We start from the raw sequence: 21,921 nt of genomic DNA on the forward strand, positions 1-21,921 counted from the left end.
CTGTGTGTGTGTGTGTGTGTGTGTGTGTGTGTGTGTACTTCGCACGGACTTTGCACAGGGCTCTGCCTATCGTTCCGATGCACCTGCCACCCCTTTTCCAACCGCGCGTCCTCCACGACGCACACAGGGTTGCCCCGGTTCTTTCTTAAGCAAGGCCACCTGCTCGGAAGGAAAAGTACAACTGTGTCTGGTGACCTCCTGCCCCTCGAGTCTGTGTTCCCTGCGTCGACCTCCAGGGAACACCTGGCTGTCCGCGCCCCCCCCCCCAGACCCGCCTCCCCGCCATTCTCCTTGCTCGCTGGACTTCCCAAACCATGCCCTGCCCTCTGTTAAATGCCGTTCTAACCTCACACCTTCAGAGACGTCTGCTGTGTTTGCCCCGGTTGATTCTGGGGGCCCCTGTCCTAATCACTCAGTAGTCACAAGGGTAACCTCTCACGCGGTTCGGCCTTTGCTGTTCTGAAACTGTGGTTATCAACTGTTTCCAGAACAACCCGGTGGGGAAGCGTATTATCAGCCCCCTGACGCATAAGAGCCGCCGAAGGCTCAGCACCAGTGACTTCCCCAACACCACTAGCCGGTAAGACTGAACCCCAACTCAAATTCACGCCCGGGGACTCCCTCTCCAGTGCCCTTCCTACAATGACATCCCCACCAGACTCCACGAGGGGCCCTCAGTCCTAAGTGCCTGTTGGTGTGGACGGAGCTGTTCTTGTTTTCCTTTGTGCCTTCTTGTTCTTATCAACTGTGTCTGGGGTCGAGTGTTTATTCCGTCTCTATTGACTGGGCGTCTCCAGGGATCAGGGACACAGCCGTCCTTTCTCTGAGAGTCCCTCCAAGTGCAGGACGGCGTTCTGCCCACCAGAGGAGCGTGGCCTGGGGCTGAGGGTGGGCACCGCTGACGTGCTCTCCACCACCTCCGAGCCCCTGGACGCCGGAGGCAGGCAGAGCGGCGGTGACACCAACCAGAGGCAGCGGCCACCGCAGAGCACTTGACCCAGCGCCGGGCACGATGCTAGTCCTTTATTTACATGACTTAGTCCTCACAACAATTTCCAAGGGAGGTATTATTATTGGCAACTGAGGAAACGAACGTTCGGAGGTGTGGAGCCGGGGTGCAAGCCCACATGTGTCTGACTCCCAAAGGAGCACATAAATAGCAGAATTCAATATATATTTAAAAAATATGATAATCCCTTACTCCCTGAAGGCCTATCCTCCCCTTGACTCTCCCTTTCCCAGAAAACAAGTTCAGGGAGGAGAAAGCAGGGCAGGATGTACCTTATACGTGAACACACACACGCACACGCACATGCACACACGCACACACACACACATACACACGGATCAGTTATGCCTATCACCACCACCCTGGATTTCCTAGCCGGGGTGAGGGTTATGAGGAGCGGAAGTCAGTTTCCCCAGGACCCTAGCCCTCGTCCCCTTCCCTGGTGCTAAATAAAAGTGAATAAATACTAAATAAATACAACTGCCGCCCCCGGCTTCCCCCTCCCTCCTGTGACCAGCAGGGTGGAGGGGGCAGTTTAGATGGGGGACTGTCCCCAGCCCCTTCCATCCACCACCCGTCACTGCCGTCCAGGGCAGGAAACCAGGGCAGGGCCAGCCTGCGCATCAGGGCAGGGGAGGAGGGCAGGCCTCACAGTCTCAGCCCCTCCCCGCCGTGGCAGCATGAGGCAGCCGCGGAAGCCCCCCCCCCCCTCCCAACTCAGTCCGAGGCCCCGGTGCCCGCGGAGGGCAGCGGGGACGATGAGGTTATTTCCTGCCCGCCCAGGGGCGCCGCCGGAGGATCTCCAGGATCTGTGCCTTGCGGTGCAGCCAGTCCTGGGGGGTGGGACGCGGCGTCGAAGGGGCCGGCTGGGGCACGAAGAAGCTGTACCGGAGGCGAGCGTTCTGGGGGTTGCTAGCCACCAGGACCTGCAGCGTTAAGGGCTGGGCCAGCGGCCCGTGGCCTGACAGTGTCTCCGAGGCCGCGGTGGCCCCGCTGTAGCGTAGACTGACCGCCCCGGGCAGCACCACATCCGTGGCAGAGGGCATCAGGGTGTATTCACCGTTGAGGGCGTAGGAGCCGTCCTGGAGCTTCAGGGCCAGGTAGAGGCTGCGGACACCGGGGGCCCCCTGCTGCCGGACAAGGATATGAGTGGCCCCCGCGGGGATCGTGACCACGTTGTTGTACCCGTACCTGCGTGGGAGGAATAGAGGGGGAGCTCAGCATCTTCCGGAATCCCTCCAGCCTTTCCGAGCTGTGTTTGTACGGCCGTACGTGTGAGTATGTGTGCAAAGAGGGTTGTCCCCCTAAAACTGTGTAAGGGGTCCGCATAGACCTGAGATCTGATAGTCTCAGGTCTGTAGGTCTGAGCTGTGTGCAAGCGTGCCCTCCCCCCTCTTCTCTCTAGACCTTTGCATCCAGTGCCCCCTCACTGAGGTGCCCCTCGAAGCCCACCTCTTCGATGCCGGTCCGATTCCCCCTCTCCCTCCAAGAGCAAGTTACCTCCTGGGGAAGCCCTCCCTGAGGCCCACCGGGGCCCTCACAGCAGCCCAGGCGGCCACCTGCTCAACAGGTGGAACCCTGTGCTGTACCTGGCTACTCATCTGTCTCCCCTGCGAGACAGGAAGCTCTTTGAGGGGAGAAACAGCGTTAAGTTCACCCTGGCAACCCCAGGGGCCCGACGGGAGGAAATAAATAGCGGACAAACCTGAATTTTCTGAAGGAGCCGGACTGCTTTCGGCAGCCGGAACCATCCCCCCCGCACACCATGCACTTGTCAAACTTCTTTTTGGAGCCGATGACACGGTCACAGCCGGCGTGGATGCAGCGGCCCTGCACACAGACCGAGGAGCTGTCCGGGGAACAGGGCGTACCGTCTACCACCTGTCAAGAGAGGAGCAATGCCAAGTCAGGAGGGATTGGGTGAAGCCAGATCCCGCCGTCATAAGGGCTGGGGGGGGGGGGGGAACGTGGACGGGGTGCGGCGTGAGCCCCGCCGCCGTAAGGGGTGATGAGCGTGGCGACAACAGAAATTTAAAAATCTACCGTTTTCAGAATACTCCCTATGGACCAGGCACTGTGCTACGTGCTTTGTAAACAAGAATGCAAATCTCACAAGCACTCCTTGAGGTTTCCAGAGATGGAACACTGAGGTTTCAGAAAGATGAGTGCACAGTCTCCCAAGGGGGAGACAGCTGGCAAGCAGAGGGGCCCAGGCGGACACCACACGTCCGTCCGAATCTCAACACCAGCCCTGAACCTCGAAGGCAGTGACCCACATGGACGCTAGGGGGCGGCCGACGTGTACGAGTTTTCCCCGGGGTAGGGGGTGAAAAATCTGCTAGGGCTCCTCCCTTCGGCCTTCAACAAACCGCCCTAGCGCAGGGAGGGAGTGGGGAGGCGCCCCTGTCTCCAAGAGGCCTGTCCAGTGACGGACTGGCCATCTGCGAGCTGAACGAGGCCACCCCTGGAATTCAGAGAGGAGCCCAAGGAAACGGGGTCAAAGACTTGCCCAAAAGGCCACATCCCTTCTCACGAAGCAGAGCCCAGGGAGACGGGAAGAGAGAGAAAAAGAAACCACGGGAAACTTATCTAGAGTCTGGGGCTTGTTTTCCCAATACCCGGGGGACAGAGGAGCCTGACCGAGCCCGGGCTGGCCCGGCACGGCTAGGGGCTGCTTTGGGGGAACTGTGCCATCTCAGCAGGTAGGGGGGGCTGCGGGAAAGACCGAGAACGCACGGCGCCCGGGGGCGTCCGGCCCTCACCCGTGGCTCCAGCACGTAGTAGTAGCCCAGGGCCCGGGCCTGGCAGGTGAGTTTGCACTGGTCCCGGGGGGCCACCCCCGTGTAGCGTGGGACCCAGTCCATGGGCCCCGGAAAGCTCTTGAAGAGGTCGGTGCGGTGGTTGTAGGCGGCGCACTGCTCTTCGCGGAAGGTCAGTGCTGTCGGGGTAAAACGGCCGGTCAGGGTCCTCTTTCCTTACCACGTCCCACCACAGCCCCTCCGTCCCAGCCCCTCAGGCCCCTGGACGGCGTGGCACCGCTCTCCCCCCCCAGACTGACAGAGGAGGTCCCTGAACGGTGAGGTCTCTCCCCTCGACAGCAGTGGACGGTCCCTACACTCAAGGGACGACCGCCTCAGCCCCACCGTCCCTGCCTGAAGGCCTCTGTGCCTCCCACTCCTCACCTGACCCCGTTGGGCAGTCCTGGGTGTTGCAGGAACGGAAGCGGGTGCGGCGGCCCTCACAGTACTTGCCGCCGTTGCGGGGGACCGGCCGCGTGCAGTCCCGGGAAGAGAACTGGACGCCGCCCCCGCAGCTCCGAGAGCAGCCGCCCCATGATCCCCAGGGACCCCAGCCGCCAGCCTGTGGGACCTGCAGAAGCAGAAAGGGTGCTCTGCCAGTAAGTACAGTCTCCCAGGCCCAGGGCCAGTCCCCACTCCTCCAGCCCCCTGCTTGCACCCCTGCCCTGGGACCTCACGTTGAAGTCCTGAAGCTGGTCCACGTGGAGGCAGCGGCCACCCATGCAGGCCTGTGCCGGGCCGCAGGGGGTGCCATCGGCCCAGGGCGAATGCTTGGTCTGGCACATGGCATGGCCGTTGAGATGGCCGGAGCACCAGAGGGCAGCACAGGGTGGAGGCAGCTGCGGACAATGGCGTGAGTCAGGCCCGAAGGTCAGCTGGCACTGGCGATCAGCGTCATAGTCCTTGCCGGGGAAAGTCACAGGCAGACGCAGGGGCGCCTCTGGCTTGTCTAAGAGACAGTGCCCTGGGAAGGGGGTAGGGATGTGAGGTCAGCAGCGGGCTGAGGGAACGCTCTAGGTTGCCGGCCGAAAGCTTGGACTCCCTGGGGCCTGAGGGATCCTAGAATCCAAATCCCGAGGCCGGAGAAAGCTTTCAGCAGCAGAGGCAATTGACTGGGTGCTTGTTATGTGATGAGCCTCGGCTCAATGCCTGAGCGACGCTCTCTCGTTTAACCGAGAGACCTGCTTTACAGATCAGACACACAGACGCGAAGAAACTTACACTCACACATCTATGCGTGTCTAACGAAGAGCATCAGGACAGGAACCCAAAGCCCTGAGTCTTCCTACCTGCTCTAAGCAACTACAGGGCTCTGGAGTCTGCTTCTTATCAGCAACCTGCCGAGTAGCAGGCCGTCCCGCAGGCTTGCACACCTCAAGTGACGGGCGGTCACCTCCCTCACAGCGGGCCCATTCTAGCGTGAACAGGGCTGACCCTTAAAAGGTGAGATCTAATTCTACCGCACCAAAAGTTGCCTGCTTTGGCTGTGCTATTTATTCTGGAGGAAGTGGGAACCACGCAAAGACAGAAGCATTTCTCACCCCGTCCCACACTGCAGAGGAAACACATTTGAGGGAGTCAACTGGGCCCATGCAGAACGTAGCAGAAGAGAGAGTATGGTGGGGGGTGGGGCAGGAGCCCATAGCCGAACAGAGAAAGGGGTGAGCCATCTGCTTACCATAGCCATTGTCCAGGAAGTCAGTGATGAAGCGGGCACTGCAGGGGGACCAGGGCTCCTCAGGGTCCACGTGAGCCATCACAGGAGCCATGACATGGCGGGAGGTACTTCCAGGCCCATTCAGACCAACACATGACTTTGAGTTGTCATGGAGCATGTTGAAGACATGGCCTGTGAGAGCAGAGTCCTGGTTAGGGCCCAAGGGTCCCCTCTCTGTGCCCTCAGGGGGCTTCAAGCCCATGATAAACCTGGTTCCAGCTGTGGATGGTCAGATTCTCCCCACATCCCACACTGCCCCGCCCCCGTCTCCTTCCGGTGCTCCAGGGTTCCTCCATATGTAGCCCCCATTTCTCTGTCTCCCCTTCCCCCCAAACACACTCAGGGCACCTCCCTACCCCCTTTTCCTTGTAGTCGACGTTCCCAACATTCTATCGCTGACTCTGACGAATAGCATCTCTCTCAATATTGTGCCGTCCCCAAACACACACACACACACACACACACACACACACAGAGGTCACGGTAAGTTTCCACACGCTATCTCATTTAATAGAAGAAGCTAAATGTTTGTCTGCATCCACAGCAGAGAAGGATAACGGCCCTGGGCCTAGGCCGGCGGGTGGAGGTCACCTTGTGACCCCTACTCGCATTCTAGTGAGCCCATTGTCCCCTTTCCCCGGGCCTGCTACCTCTCTCATCCATCCCGGGTGCCCCACAGCCCCACTCCCACATTACCCAGTTCGTGAGCAGCGGTGAAGGCTGACTGGAGCCCATCGTCCTCCACAATAGCACAGCTCCGAGCCGGGTCACACACGGTGCCCACGTCGGCCATGCCCAGAGTGTCGCAGGTGGAGACCCCACACAGGTCCTGCGGAGAGGGGTCACAGAAGACACATGAGGAACCGAGACCCCGGGGCCCGCCGGGACGAGAGATCTAGGTTAGCTGGGCCCCCAGCGCCGTCGGGGCCTGGATGGCCTCGGCCACGTGGCCGGGGCCGAGGCGACACGTCGTGCGGCTCCAGGGGTGCCGTTTACGTCACGGTTTCCACAGTGCCGCTGGTTGGGGAGTTAACGCAGCACGTGGCCCGTGGGGGCCGACTGGGGCCTCACCTGCCGGGTGAACAGAATGGCTGTGTCAAAGTGGGCCGGGTCCGAGTCCTCGGGGGTGTTGAGTCCTCGCTGCCAGGCGCAGAAGCTGCGCAGGGTCTGGGCGGCGCTGGGTCCCACTTGGGGCCCTTCCTCGCCTGGCCCCAGAATCACGAGGCGAGTCACCACCAAGCTGACGGGGTTGCGGATGCTTGGGTGCTTGAAGGCCTTGGCCGTTGCCGCCATCACTGTCAGCAGGTAGCGCTTTAGCCCCGCGCCGTGAAATGCTGCCATTTTGTCGTCGGCCACCACCAGAGTCTCCACAAATCTACTCAGTGAAGCGAAGCGCTGGATTGGAAAAGGGGGGGGGGCGCCCTGAAACAGCCGCCCAGCCCCGTGGATCACTACCCCCCACCCCCCTTACTTCCTGGGTCTGGAACTCAGCAGAGCCAGCTGCGCCACACATTCCCCACGGGTCTCGCCTGGGCCCTCCCCCCAACCCCAAAGTCCCAGGGCTTTTGTGGTAACTCTGAGAAATCAGCTGTCGGTTCTGAGAAGGGGAGGGGGTGGGAGGGGGGGGAATGCCACGTCCCAGGGCTGTGTGAGCCCCAGAGGCGAAAGCGCAGTGAGAATGCCTCTGGGAGGGGTTTGGGGGTCCCCCAGGCCCGAGTGCGACGGGGCCTGCAGGCCTGGAGCTAGAGGGCCGGGCTGCAACGTGTCTGCCCTGTGTGGTTGGAGGAACAATTCAGTCAGCAGCTAGGGCCAGGGCCAGATCTCAGCGTGGCGGGTGTGGAGGGAGAGCGGCTGGTCTGGATTAAAGCGAGAGAGGGAGGGAGGGGAGGGGGGGGGAGGCCGGCAGTGGGAGGGAGGGAAGGATGGAGCCTCAGGCCGCCTTGCAGTCAGTCCGCAGTGCTGGAAGGGGACTGACCAGGTATGGGGCGCCTTTCCTCCTCGTCCACTTCGGCCCTAGTTTGCACTTTGCCAGAACTATCGTGAAGGCAGCACCAGAAGCCAGAGGCCAATCCTCACTCCTTTCAAACCTCTCACTCCTTTATAGTTGGTGGGGGGGAGGGGGGGCGGGTAGAAATCAAATTTGGGGCGCGGAAAGTTTGGGACGGCCAAGGGGCCATCAGGATAGCCTTATCGCAGGAGATGGTACCAGTAGGATGCTGTGGCCAAGCGGGGTTGGGGTGGCCAGAGGGGAGGTCCCTCCCGGCAGAGAACCCCGAGGGCCCTCTTTGGGTGGGATCAGCAGTCTGGCCGGGAGAAGGGATAGGGCAGGGAGAAGCCAGAGCCTTCCCAAGAAGGGAGGCTGGTGGAAAGAGCAGAGGCAGACAGAAGGCAGGGAAGAAGCAGAATGGCCAGCAATGGAAGTGGGTGGAGAGAGCGTGAATGGGGGTCAGTGGGACAGACACGGCGGGAGGACGCTGCAGGACACAGACTCCAGGGCTTGCCTACCTTGGCTCTTCGGGGGCTGGGGCTGGGGTCCCCGGGGGGAGCCTTGACGTTGCACATGGGGCCCTGGCCGCTGGCAGGACTCTTCCGGCGTAGGATGTGAGCCCCGGGGCCCCCGGCAGAGTTAGGGGTGCCTCCCTCCAGGGGCTGGATGTGGAGCTCGGTCCCCCGATACTGCAGCACCCCTAACAGGGCTCCCCCGTCCCAGTGCAGAGATGCCACCGACTCTGGGTCTCCGTTGACGGTGCCGGTGAGGTAGGTGCCCGGCTCTGCCCCTCCCAGCAGCTCAGGTGCTTGGCCCAGGTACTGCACCGTCAGCCCCTCGACCCGCACGCCGGGGTCCTGCTCCAGCTCAAGCAGCAGCGTCTCCCCAAAGGCTGGCAGGCGGTACAGAAGCCTGGCAGGGGCGCCCAGACCCGGCAGGATGCTGCCGTTAAGCTTCTCTGGAAACACGATCTCCTCCTCCCGGGGGAGGGGGCTGGCCGGCCGGGCCGAGGGCAGGAGGGAGGCCAGCAGTAGCAGCGGCGGCAGGGAGACGGGCGCAGGGGGGAGCGGCAGGCGGGGTCGGGCTCCCCACGGCCAGCACCCCGCCAAGCCCCTCCTGGGATGCCGGTCCGTCCTGTTCATGGCACTGGTGCCGCGGCCGGGAGGGATTGAGGCCGTCTGGGCACCAAGTCCACCCCGCCCTGGCTTTGGAAAGCTCCTCTCTGCAGCCTGGGGGCTCGGACTTGTGCCAAGGTCAGAGGCAGAGTTTTCAGAGGGGCCGGGGCCGGTCAGAGGAGACGGGGAAAACTTGGCCCTTAGGCTTAGGAGAGGCGCCTAGTGGCCTGGCTTCCCCCAAACTCTCCTCTCACACCCCCTCCTCTCCTATGTCTTTGTCTCTCCCTGCCCGTGTCTTCTTTAGCTCTGGCCTCTCCTTCTGGGCTCCCTCAGACTGTCTGGCTTTGCCTCTGTGCCTGCCCTGTCTCTGGCTCCTTCCGCTGTGCCTTTGTCTCTGTCTCTCCTCCTCTCTCTCCCGGGTCTATGTGTCTGTGGGTCTCCCTGTGGGTTCTTCCCAGCCTCTCTCCGCGCGCCAGCTCTTTTAAGCATCCCGAGCTTCGGCGATTGGCTGAGCTATAAGCCATTCAGACAGGAGCTTGGTTGGTGGAACTCAGATGGGTGTCTCATTGCTTCCCAAAAATCCTAGTTTTTGTTTTCCTTTAAAAAAAAAAAATGGGACTTGCCCAGGGGAGGGGAATCTCTAGCAGCCGGATGGATCATAGGCACCGGGCCAGCTGATGACATAGCCTTTCCCCAAACCCCACAGTCGGCTCTCAGCTGTCTCTTTCCCTTTTTGGTGGGACAGAGCCCCAGGAGGGGTAGGAAGTCAGGGAAAGGGCCTGGTCAACACGCACAGAAAGGCCACGGTCCCGGGAGAATTCTCGCTCCCATTCTCTCATCTGGCATGGCCTCCCTTTTCTCAGGGCTCCCTCATGAGCTGCCCTCTGCCCCTAGAGGCTGCTTTCCAGAGCTGAGGCAACTGAGAGAACTGCCCAGGGTAAGGCAGTGGGCAACAGGTAAGGAAGCACCGAGAGGGCAGAACAAAGGAGGTGGCCAGCCTTTGGCTCAGGATGGGAACAAACAGTGGGAGAGAGGCCGGTCGGCCAGGCGGGAGATGGGGCAGGCAAGGAGACAGCCATCAGGGAATTTACTGCCCAAAGGTAGGATGAGTCGGCTTGGAATGGGCACGTGGAGCAGGCAGAGGATAAGGCAGGAGGGGTTAACGACTTTTCCTTTTATAGAAGGAGGATCCAGGGTGGCACCTCCTCTTCTCTAACACTCCCTCTCTCCCTCGGGCTCCCCCGTTCCTGAGTTACCACTACCCACGCCCTCCCAAGCCCGGAACAGCCATTCCGCCTCCATTCCCCCCAGGGCTCCCCCTCCCCACTTCCTGGCTCCCCATTTCCCTGGCCCAGCTCCCAGTAGCTTCCCCCAGGCTCTTGGCCCTGTTCCTGCCCACTCCCAACTGCCCTAAAACCCTCCCCCAGCCCCAAGTCGGCCAGCCCCCAGCACAGAAAGACTTGCTCTCTCAGGAACCCAGATGCACCCAAAGTCAACCCATCCTGGGGAATCCCCCCACCTGGCTCCCTCCTTTGGCCTCACATTGCCCCAAGAACACAACTGTTCCCGGAATATCTAGTAATCTTTCATTTCTCACTGCCCATGAGACACGGACAGGACAGGGTGGAGGCAGGACTGTGTGTATAGGGAAATTAGGGTACTGAGAGGAACAGGAACCCAGTGCCTGGGGTGGGGAGAGTGCCTGGGGAGGAAGGGGCAGTATTCGGAGAAGGAAGTGGTTCTAGACGGGAGAGAACTCAGCAAAGTGGTCTCAGGGGGTGGACTCTGGAGGCAAGGAAGCAAGGGGTACAGAAGGAGGGAAAATTTCTGCCCACCCCATGCTGTGGCCACTCCTTTCCCCAGGATATCCCCAGGAAAGAGAATGCAGTCAGCGGTGCCTTTCCTTTCCCAGAGGCAGATCACCTGCCCCTGCCCCCATTCCCCTATCCACTCTCTGCCTTGTCACCTCCTGTCTCCCAAATCATATCCGCCAGAACACTTCCTTTCCCCCTCCCTTCCTGCTCAGGTCACTAATACCTGCCCTGGTGCCCACCACTTCCGGAGTCACCCACCACATGCCCTGACTCTGGCCCTAACTCTGGAGAGGGTTGGGGCTGCAGGAGTCAGACAAAGGACAGGAGACCAGAGGGGGCAGGGGCAAGAGGAGCCATCACCAGAGGACTCTTACTGCCCCTTTCCACCCCCCATCTGAGATGAGGACAAAGGGGGTGACTAAGCAATGAAAGACAAAGGGCCTCAGAATCAGAGCAGCAGCGTGTGGGGGTGTCGGCCGCAGGGAGAGGGCACAAAAGATGTAGTGTCCTAGGTAGCCCCCCAGGAGCCCTCACCCCGGTGCCAGCTCAAGTTGCCTCCAAGGCCAAGCAGCCCAGACTCAACCCTGACTTCTCCTGGGGCTGGATTAGGGTAAAGAAATGCAGTTCCCCCCCAACACATTCACTGTGTCCAACTACAGGGGAAGAGAAGGCCCAGGGAAAGGGTGGGGGGGACGAGGGAGGCAGAGCCTCTGCCTGGCTGCCCAGTCCACCCCGGGGCCGGGCCCAGTCAGTTCCCACAGCCAGGGATGTGGCCCCACCCTTTGGTATGGTTCCCATTAGGTCAACTCCCAGGCTAGAAGTCTGGCTTTCCTCTCTTTCTCCACAGCTAAGAATTCCCTGCCTCTGCCACTTTCCTGGTCCGTCGGCCCCACCCTGCTGCACTGCTGGTGGGCTCTCAGGGACCCTGGTGCGGGGAGGGGGAGAGATTTGGGGAAGGCCTCTTTCCAGGCTCAGAGTGGGAGGGATGTGCAAACTCAGCGGGTGGCCCAGCGGGAGCTGGGTTTGGAGGCACAAGGAGAGAACAGAACCGGCCTCCAAGGCTGCAAAACGCTTTGTCTGTTTCATACGGGACTGGGATCGGACTCCTGGTGGTACTACATCTCTACGCCGGTACTACATCTCTACGCCGTCGCCAGGGGCCAGGACTAAGGCGGGGTCGGAAAGACCGGAGGGAAAAAGGGCTGACCCCCAGGGAAATGGGGTGTGAGGCATCTCTCAGGTCGCTTCCTGGGTCTGCCATTCTGCAGCTTCTGGAAGCCTGGCAGACATCAGGGTCACCCACAGTGGGCCTCCCCGCCTCTTGGCCGAGGTGGCTCCTACACACCCAGCAGCCCACTCCAGTGCTGGTGGCCTTGGCGTCCTCCTCGTTTTTCATTTGGGTTTGGCGGGAGCTCTCGGGCCCGCCCAGCCCTGCTTGGGCCCCCTCTTCCCTAACCCACTCAGGCCGTCTGGAAATGAGCTGGCTTTCCCCGCTCCGAATCTCTTGGCAAAGCCTGGGGCTGCCCCGGGAGGGCCGGGCTCGGGAGCGGGGCTCGGGCAGGGGGCGGCCCCGGCGGGGCGCAGGGAAGCACCCGGGCGGGCGGGAGAGCGAGGGAGAGCCGGGCGGGCGGCAGGGCACACACAGAGGGTCCCGCGGGGGCCGCAAGCTGCTCCGGCTCCCGCCTCGGCGAGTCAGCCACGAGCGGCCAGGTGAACCGCGCCCCGCCGCCGCTCTGAGAGCGAAAGTGAAGCCCGGGCGCCGAACCCGGATGTAGTCGGCGGGCGCCCGCGACCCTGCCAGCTTCCAAGAGGGCGGCCCCGTGGCGCCAATGGGCGGGAAGCCCGCGAGGCGGCGCGCAGGAAGCACTTCCGCCCGTTCTCCTTCCCGCAGTCCGCGGCGGGGCAAGATGGCGGCGCTCAGGGCTCTGCGCAGCCTCCGCGGCGTCGCGGCCCAGGCACTGCGGTCCGGGGTTGGGGGCCGGCTGCCCGTTCAGCCCAGCAGGTGAGACTCCGGGCAGCCCTCGACGCGCAGCCCCCGAGGCCAGGGTTTCTTGGGTCTGGGGTCTCCGCGGGCCCTGTGACCCCCCCCCACCTCCAGGAAAGAATGACCCAGGCCGGTGACCCCCTCGCCCAGGCCTTCTGTCTCGGGCTCCAGGATGTAGTGGCGCCCGCCCTGGCCGAGGGAGGAAAGAGGGAGGAAAGAGGGTCTTGAGCTCTTTCTGCCAGGGGTGAAATCAGCGGAGGGGCGCCCGTGCCCTTGAACGTTAGTGATAGTGTCACCTTCCCCCTGTGCCTTGCTGCTTCTCCCGAACCTCATCACGGGTGGCGTGTGACTGCTGAAAAGTCTCGTTAGACGAGAAGAGGGAAGCACTGTTGCTGGAGATAAAGGAGGAGCACAAGCCAAGACACCTCCCTTGTCCCCGCGTCGGTCCCAGGGCATCACTCGGGTCTTACCTGGGCCGAGCCGCGGAGCCAGCATGCCCCTCCCCCGCCATGCACCGGCCCGGGACACCTCTTAGTCTTTGGTTGACCGTGAATAAGCACCTTTCTTGCGTTCATATTCACCAAGGTGGAAAGAAGAATATGATGAGAAGTGGAAGGAATTAGGATCCCTAACCTTGCATGCCCAGGAGTGACCAGGAATTAGGCTGTTAGTAGCAATGGGGCCTCTAGAGGTCCAGCTCGTTCTGCCTAAGCTACGCTGTGTGTCAGTCACTTGGCTTTGGAGAATCCCAGGCACTTCCCTGGGCCCACCTGAGAGTGAACGGGAACAGAGGAACCAAGCCCTGTTGAGGCCCCTGTGTCCAGCATCTGTCTTTAACTCCCTAGAGGTTCTCGGCAATGGCAGCCAGATATGGAATGGGCAGAGCAGTTTGGGGGAGCGGTCATGTACCCCACCAAGGAAACGGCCCACTGGAAGCCTCCGCCTTGGAATGGTGAGTTCCCAGAGCTCCTGTGCCAACTCACACCCATCCCTGCCCCACGCTGTTTTCCAAATGCTCTTGAGCTCTCTGTCAAGGCAAGTTTTAGCAACCCCCCTGCCCCGTGCCATTTTTGCTGATTTTATTAGCAATGCCACAGACACGATAACAGTGATAGTATAACAGTGATAGGAGGGCAGGTATTTGTCAAGTAGAGAAGAAAAGGAAGAACATTCCGGGAGAAAAAGAGTAGGTCCCAGTCAACCCTTGAAGGTCCCTACTAGATTTATCTTTCTCACTGCAGCTTTTTCCAGAGGTTCAGTATATTTCCATGTCCCTTGGTAGCCAAGGTGGTTTTTCAAACCTTCAAAGGCACTGCTAGTTGCTTTTCAAAAACGTCACGGTAACAGTAGCTGAGTGCTTCCCAGGTGTCAGGAGTTTTGTATGACTTATTGCACTTAGTCCTTGCAACAACTCCATGAGAAAGATGCCAGTATTGTACCGCTTTGGAGGAAATTATGGTGCAGGGAGATTAAAACTTGATCCAGGACACATAATTGGATTTGTGTCTGGGTCTGTGCGACTCCAAAGCTCATGGTGAAGGATTTGCGTTGCAAAGTTAAGCTCTGGCTTCAAACCTCAACTCTCCAGTTACCAGCGAGTAAAGCGGCTCTTTCACAGCATCACTGTAAGGATTAAGTGAGATTGTAACGTGGACCGGTTAGTGTAGTGACTGGCACATGGTAATAATCTGTCTCTGTGTAGGTGAGCGTTTCACAGATACTTCCTTGTTTCTGAGATTTGATCTTTGTTGATTCCATAGCCTGGGACGCTCTTCTCTTCTCTGCCTATTGGAATCATTCCCTGTATTTAAGAACCAGCTCTTGGGGCGCCTGTGTGGCTCAGTCGGTTAAGCCCCCGACTTGGGCTCAGGTCATGATCTCACAGTCCGTGAGTTCGAGCCCCACATCGGGCTTTGTGCTGATAGCTCGGAGCCTGAAGCCTGCTTCGGGTTCTGTGTCTCCCTCTCTCTCTCCGTCCGTCTCCCACTTGCACTCTGCCTCCTTCTCAAAGATAAATAAATGTTAAAAGTTAAAAAAAAAAAAAACAACCAAAACCCAGCTCAGATCCTGCCTTCGTGAATTCTTCACAGTATTCTTTTCTTCCTTTAAATATTTAACAGCTAAGCCACTTAGTTGGTAACTCCGTTACTGGTTTCTCACATGTACTTATTTCCCAAATTAAATTGTATGCTTTTTGAGGGTAACAGCTGTCATTCAGTGGTAGCAAGAATTAAATAGACATTTCCTGAGTAGTTGGGCATTCATCAGATAGATTTGGAAGGCAGGGTATCATGGTGGTTAAGAGCGTGGACCCTGAGGGGCGCCTCAGTGGCTCAGTTGTTTGAACATCTGACTCTTGATTTCCGCTCAGGTCATGATCTCATGGTTCGTGAGGTTGAGCCCTGCGTCAGGCTCTGCGCTGACAGCGTGGGATTCTCTCTCCTCCTCCTCCTCTTCTCTCTCTCTCTCTCTCAAAATAAACACACTTAAAAAAAAAAAAAAGCTGAACGAGCTGAGCTAAATCCTGGCTCTGCCACTTGCTAGCTGTCTGAGAAATCATTTATCCTCTCTGGCCTCAGCTTCCCCAACAAGATAAAGATAATAATAGAATGTACTACTTGTATGGTTATTAGAGAAGTTAATTAAAATCAGTGAAGGGCTTAGGTTGGTGGTTGGTACCCAGTAAGAGCTATACAAGTGTTATCGGTATTATCTTTAAAAAGGTCTGGGGGGGGCACCTGGGTGGCTCAGTCTGTTAAGTGTCCGACTTCGGCTCAAGTCCTGATCTCACGGTGCGTGGGTTCGAGCCCCGCGGCAGGCTCAGTGCTGACAGCTTAGAGCCTGGAACCTGCTTTGGATTCTGTGTCTCCCTCTCTCTCTGCTCCTCCTCTGCTCGTGCTCTCTCTCTCCCTCCCTCTCTCTCTCTCTCTCTCTCTCTCTCTCTCTCTCAAAAATAAATAAACATTAAAAAAAAGAAAAGGACTCTGGGAAACATGGAAGGGCGAGATTTGGGTGCGTGGGTGGCTCCGTCGGTTAAGTGTCCCAACTCTTGATTTCGGCTCAGATCATGATCTCACAGTTTGTGAGTTCAAGCCCCACACTGGGCTCTGTGCTGGCAGCATGGAGTCTGCTTGGGATTCCCTCTCTCTCTCTCTCTCTCTCTCTCTCTCTCTCTCTCTCTCTCTCTTTCTCTGCTCCTCCCCCACCGGAGGAGCTTTCTCTGTCTCTGAAAAGTAAATAAACTCTAACAGAAAAAGAAAGAGCAAGGTTTGTGCGTGGTCCCCCCTCATGAGAAAATCTCGATCTCCCTTCCCGTTTTTCCGTGTGATGGTCTTCTTCCCCGTTATGTTGGCAGTTGGGAAGTTAACAAGGTGTGGATTGGTGAGGTGAAAGAGGGACGGGGAGAGGCTGACTCCTTGCTGTCTCCGGGGAGTCACCATTGGGCTCTGAACTATTTCCCACTTCTCAGATGTGGACCCTCCAAAGGACACGATGGTGACGAACCTGACCCTGAACTTTGGGCCCCAGCACCCAGCGGCCCATGGAGTCCTGCGACTAGTGATGGAGTTGAGTGGGGAGATGGTGCGCAAGTGTGACCCCCACATCGGGCTGCTGCACCGAGGAACCGAGAAGCTCATTGAATACAAGACCTATCTGCAGGTGTGAGGGCGAACAGGGGCCTGCTGACGGGACCTAGGCATGCTGTAGTCTGGGGCATTGCCAGTTTGCTGCCCCCAAAACCCCCCGGGGAGGAGGGTGTTGAGGATGCAAGGACCGTTTTGGTTGGAGGACGGAGGGACATGGCAAGGGATGTTTGAAATCCATCCAGATCTGGTTTATCTAGCAGAAATGCTTTGGAGCTGGAACTACACCACCGGCTTTTCTTCGGCTGACTTTTGGCTGACCTCTTTGCCCTTTTTCGAGTGCCTCAGTTTCCCTGTTCTTATCATACCAATACGTCAAAGCCGCGATCCCTGGGGGCAGGGAAAGGGGGGAGAGACGTCAGTTCCCTAGGACGAACAGCCGATTCTCGTATCTTCCGGCTGTCTTAAGTTTGTTTTCGAAACACTCAGTGAGTCAGAGTGACCGAGAGAGAGTTTGTGGCAGTGTGCCGTGTTTCAGGAGAGCTGTGTGACCCCCAGTGGTGAGGGTCAGGTTTGAAGGAATCGGAGCTGGGGTGAGCATCTGAAAGTTTTGTCTTCATGTCATGAGGAGAGGGCTTGATGACACAGGGTGACGGGGTTAGGACAGAGCCAGCTGACTAGACTGCGCTGCCCCCGAGAGTCCAGGCACCGATGGTTTCTGGTCCCAGAGACCGTGGAGCTAAACGGTGCGGCACTAACCTGCGTCACAGGGCCATCAGGACAAGAACTGGCTGTCCCGGAGAGGGCCGTCGTAGCCCCGCCCCCTTCCTGGAAGCTGAAGCTGGTTCAGTGGTTCGGCAGACAGCTAGACTTGGCTTTCTTGGTGTCCCGGGGAAAGAACCCTTTCTCCCCAACTGTTCCCGCCAGAAGCCAATCCAGTCCTTCTCAGGGCTCTGTCTTCCTGAAATCTCTCACTCACCCGATCACTCTGGCAGACTTGTGGGCCAGAGGAGCGTTGGCTGTGGTGTGCCGGGGCCAGCTCAAGCCTGCTCGCCAGAACAGAGTGTTATGTTTCCGGGCATTTTGTGAGCCAGTTGTTAAACGTAGCCATTACTGAAAATTAAATGATCTCGGCTTACAATTGATTGATTGATTGATTTTTTAATAATTTTTTTTTAACGTTTTATTTATTTTTGAGACAGGGAGAGACAGAGCATGAACAGGGGAGGGTCAGAGAGAGGGAGACACAGAATCTGAAACAGGCTCCGGGGGGGGCACCTGGGTGGCTCAGTCGGTTAAGCGGCCGACTTCGGCTCAGGTCATGATCTCACGGTCCGTGAGTTTGAGCCCCGCATCGGGCTCTGTGCCGACAGCTCGGAGCCTGGAGCCTGTTTTGGATTCTGTGTCTCCCTCTCTCTGACACTTCCCTGTTCATGCTCTGTCTCTCTCTGTCTCAAAAATAAATAAACGTTAAAAAAAAAAATTAAAGAAAAAGAAACAGGCTCCAGGCTCTGAGCTGTCAGCACAGAGCCCGACGCGGGGCTCGAACTCACGGACCGTGAGATCATGACCTGAGCCGAAGTCGGCCGCTTAACCAACTGAGCCACCCAGGCGCCCCTTGGCTTACGATTTAATAAATTATATCAAAAGCCAGGGTAAGAAGTACTCAAAGCTCATCATTTTCTTATTCGACTCCTCTGTGCTCCTAAGTGATTGTATTGTCTCTGCATGGCAGAGACTGTGCTCCCCTGCCCAGTGCTGTGCTCAGTTATGTAACGTTGGTAGCTTAAAGCTGGCCCTGCTGGAGTATTTTCACCGTGGAAATGGGCACACGCAACAAATCACCCCTTCAGAGATTTGACTTTTAAAGAAACATTTACCAGCATGCTACTGGGTATCGGGTACTGCCTTGTTTAGCTCCTGAGACTAGAAGGCTAATGCAGCGTTGACTTTTGATGCCCACTGAGAGCAATGGTTTTTGGCAGGCAGTCTGAGGGCTCCTGGCCTGTCAGGTGTGACCCAGGTTCTTCCTTCTTCCCAGGCTCTTCCATACTTTGACCGGCTAGACTATGTGTCCATGATGTGTAATGAGCAGGCCTACTCACTGGCTGTGGAGAAGTTACTCAATATCCAGCCTCCGCCCCGGGCACAGTGGATCCGAGGTATGCCCGTCTCCTTCCTGTGGCCCTGCTGTGAGCGCAGCCTAGTGCCCCTCCCGCACCATTCCCATCGTGGGAGCATCCAACCCAGGCTTAGTTTGCAGACCCTAGACACTGCCCACAACTGCTGTGTCCACTCGCTGTCGATCCCCTCGCTGTCTTCCTGTCTCTACAGTGCTGTTTGGAGAAATCACACGGCTTTTGAACCACATTATGGCTGTGACCACACATGCCCTGGACATTGGGGCTATGACCCCTTTCTTCTGGATGTTTGAAGAGAGGGAGAAGGTAAGAGAAGGAGGAAAGGATAGGATAGGCAGGGAGGTACAGGAAGTGGAGAAGGTAGGAAGGAGCCAAGGGATGGAAAGGAGACAGAACGAAGAACATGTAGAGGAAGAAGGTGTATTTAACTTGGGTTCTGTCCTTGAGGAACTCTGTCATGAGGGGTTGGTTGGGCACAAGAAGGCAGAGGGCAGGGGAGTGGACCACCATGTTGCTGGACTTAGGGGCCCAGGACTTTGTCACTAATTCCCAGTGTGTCCTATCAAGATGTTTGAATTCTACGAGCGCGTGTCTGGGGCTCGGATGCATGCTGCCTACGTCCGGCCAGGAGGTGTGCACCAGGTGAGCGGACTTCCCTGCCTTCTTGAACTTTCAGTCCATGCCTGTATCCTCTGTGGCCACTGGAGGGCAGCCCCGGCTGATGGAAACGCCAGCCCTGTAGCCCTGGGGCAGGGAGGCTGAGCTGTACTCTCTGTCCTTCTCCGTTTGGCTTCTAGGACCTACCCCTTGGGCTTATGGATGACATTTATGAGTTTTCTAAGAACTTCTCACTTCGGATTGATGAGTTGGAAGAGGTAAGGTAGGAACTGGTGGGAAGAGTCCCTCTTTTCCTCTCAAGAGAAGCTTGTGGGCTTTAGTGTATGTGCTGCCGAAGCAGCTTGTGGGTTTTAGTCCCTAGTTGTAAAGAGATACAGAGGCATTTGGAGGGAGGTGTGGAGGGTGTTCACGCGCCGGTTTTCTTGATCGATAGATGCTGACCAACAACAGGATCTGGCGAAATCGGACAGTCGACATTGGGGTCGTAACAGCCGAAGACGCACTTAACTATGGATTTAGGTGGGAGGAATGACTTCTCTCCTTAGGGGGCGCCGGGGGGGGGTGGGGGGGGTGGGGGGTGGGGCTCGGTCGGCTAAGCGTCCAACTCGGTTTTGGCTCCAGTCACGATCTCACGGTTTGTGAGTTCGAGCCCCGCGTCGGGCTCTGCACTGACAGCGCGGAGCCTGCTTGGGATCCTCTTCCTCTGCCCCCTCCCTGCTCTCTTGCACACTCTCTCTCTCTTTCTCTCTCAAAATAAATATTAAAAAAAAAAAAAAGACTTCTCTCCTTGGGCACGGGGTAGTTCCAGCCTGATATCTTGGCTTCGGGAAGGTGTGGCGCCTTCCGGGCCAAGCTCCAAGCGTGGGGGCGGAAGAAAGCGCGCCTCCTCTCTTGGTCTGTGGAAAGTGACCCTGTTCCCATCGTGCCCCACAGTGGCGTGATGCTGCGGGGCTCAGGCATCCAGTGGGACCTGCGGAAGACCCAGCCCTATGATGTTTACGACCAGGTGGACTTTGATGTTCCTATAGGCTCTCGAGGGGACTGCTACGACAGGTAAGGCCCATGTCCCCTCGGCTCGTTTTCCAGCTGCTTCCCCTCGTCTGACTTGTCTCTTGGCTACTTTCTTTATGCCCATATTTTCCCATATCTGCTGGAGCTCTTGTGTCTGTTAAACAAGGTGGTTTCTTGAAGCACTTTCACGGGTGTACATCTCATTTTGTCTTCATCCTCGTGTTTTAGATGGAACTAGTTTTGGCTGAGAAAGCTGAGGCATAAAAAAGGGAGCGATCGGCCTGGATTATCCTGTTAGTGGGGGTTGAGACTAGAATCCTCCTGACCCGGGGCTCTTGCCACCAGAGTCTAAGCTTCACGTTCCATTCTTGTTTGCTGACCCTGAATGAGATTTGCTTGTTTTCTTTTTGAGTCAATTTGACCCTTACCCATTCTGCGGTCCAAGAAGTGTCTAAGAGGGCAATTGAAGAGGGAAGTACTGCAGGGCACGGTAGGGGGAGAAGATCAGGAGAGGACAGGGGGCAGGAGCCAGTACCGGAACCAGAAGACTGTAGGTTTTACCTGGGGCCAAGCCAAGCAGAGATCCCGCACTAGGAGAGAAGAGGAAGGGGAAAAAGTCAGCCAGCCCTTTGCAGGCCAGCCACAGGCGTCCTTCCTGGCCTCACGTCCCGTGCCCTGACCGGTCCTCTCTCGCTCTGAGCCTGTCTCATCCACCCCAGGTACCTGTGTCGTGTAGAGGAGATGCGCCAGTCCCTTCGAATCATCTTGCAGTGTCTCAACAAGATGCCTCCTGGGGAGATCAAGGTCGATGATGCCAAAGTGTCTCCGCCTAAGCGAGCAGAGATGAAGGTTGGCCCCGGGAAGAGGGCAAAGGGAAAGGGGCCAGCAGCCAGGGAGGGGTACCCTCAGATGACCTCCTCCTCCTCAGTTTTCCTTTTTGCAAGAATTCGCCATATGAGTCTCAACCTCCCGTAGCCTCCTCTGTCACTCTGTCTTCTCTGCTTCCTCTCTCGCTGTGTGGGTTTTAGTTTCCCCGAGGGTAGAGGTTATTTTCTGTGCTGGGGAAGGGGAGGCCCGGGAAACCTTTGGACCGGCTCACCAATGCTCCCTTTTTCCTCTTTCCAGACTTCCATGGAATCACTGATCCACCACTTTAAGTTGTATACAGAGGGCTACCAGGTTCCCCCGGGGGCCACGTACACTGCCATCGAGGCTCCTAAGGTGAGGAGGGACGGGGAAGGATAAGGCTGTCTGTGCGCTGGGGGACCGGAGACAGATGTCCAAGTAGCTGCTTGGTCGCCAGCGCGAGAGAGGACACGCGGGCCGACAGAGAGGTTTTCTGGGCAGAGGAGAGCGTTCTTCCTGTTAACGGAGGCAGCGACCTTTCTTCCTTGGACAGGGAGAGTTCGGGGTGTACCTGGTGTCCGATGGCAGTAGCCGCCCTTACCGATGCAAGATCAAGGCTCCTGGTTTCGCCCACCTGGTAAGAACCGACCCCGGTGACTCTCCCTCCAGTAGAGGAGTCCGTGATTTCTGACCTTGGTTGAGATTTTCACGCACGTTCCTTGCTTCTCCCACCCTGCTAATCTTGCCTAACACTGTTGCTGTCTCAATCTCTCCAGGCCGGTTTGGACAAGATGTCAAAGGGACACATGCTGGCGGACGTTGTTGCCATCATAGGTACGCGGCCTGTCTTGTAACAGACATGCCACAGACGAGGGAGTTCGGGACTCTGATTGGGGGCAGAAAGCGAACACTTCCTGTTCAGCACAGACAATGGGCCCAGAGCCACATCCTCAGTCTCCTGGGCACGGTGATGGGTTCTGGATTTTGGATAACACCGCGTTTTTTCTCCTCCCGTCGGTCTCTTAGGTACCCAAGATATTGTGTTCGGAGAAGTGGATCGGTGAGCAGGGGAACAGCGTTTGATCTCCCTGCCGGTCTGCTTCCTCCTCGGAGCCTGGCCGTCTCTGGAAAAGGACTCTGTGTGTGTGTGTGTACACGTGCGTGAACATTTAGCTGTCAGGCTTTCCGTGCATGTGCCAGAAAAGGAGAAATTATAATAAATAAGCCGCCTTCCGGCCCCTGTGCCCACCTGTCTTCCTCAGTATCTTACTGCCTTTCACTTTGCTAGGAAACTCAA

The 21,921-nt window shown here is 57.9% G+C and overlaps 2 protein-coding genes across 2 annotated transcripts; one reads left to right on the plus strand and one right to left on the minus strand.

Moving 5' to 3' along the window:
• Positions 1-1,008: 1,008 nt before the first annotated feature.
• ADAMTS4 (ADAM metallopeptidase with thrombospondin type 1 motif 4) lies at positions 1,009-9,914 on the minus strand. Its single transcript, XM_027048638.2, has 9 exons — positions 8,030-9,914; positions 6,596-6,919; positions 6,221-6,353; positions 5,486-5,656; positions 4,485-4,771; positions 4,192-4,378; positions 3,772-3,947; positions 2,715-2,890; positions 1,009-2,200 (listed from the first exon to the last, which is right to left on the minus strand). Exons 1-9 carry the CDS (start codon positions 8,651-8,653, stop codon positions 1,774-1,776), a joined length of 2,505 nt encoding a protein of 834 aa, XP_026904439.1. The 5' UTR covers positions 8,654-9,914; the 3' UTR covers positions 1,009-1,773.
• Positions 9,915-12,282: 2,368 nt separating this feature from the next.
• Positions 12,283-21,868, plus strand: NDUFS2 (NADH:ubiquinone oxidoreductase core subunit S2). The gene is made up of 14 exons (XM_027048639.2): positions 12,283-12,442; positions 13,270-13,376; positions 15,894-16,084; positions 18,050-18,170; positions 18,343-18,455; positions 18,717-18,791; positions 18,947-19,024; positions 19,201-19,286; positions 19,701-19,820; positions 20,498-20,627; positions 20,904-20,999; positions 21,178-21,261; positions 21,401-21,458; positions 21,651-21,868. Exons 1-14 carry the CDS (start codon positions 12,348-12,350, stop codon positions 21,686-21,688), a joined length of 1,392 nt encoding a protein of 463 aa, XP_026904440.1. The 5' UTR covers positions 12,283-12,347; the 3' UTR covers positions 21,689-21,868.
• The last annotated feature ends 53 nt before the right edge of the window (positions 21,869-21,921 follow it).

This window comes from Acinonyx jubatus, chromosome E4 (assembly GCF_027475565.1).
Source record: "Acinonyx jubatus isolate Ajub_Pintada_27869175 chromosome E4, VMU_Ajub_asm_v1.0, whole genome shotgun sequence".
NCBI lineage: Eukaryota > Metazoa > Chordata > Mammalia > Carnivora > Felidae > Acinonyx > Acinonyx jubatus.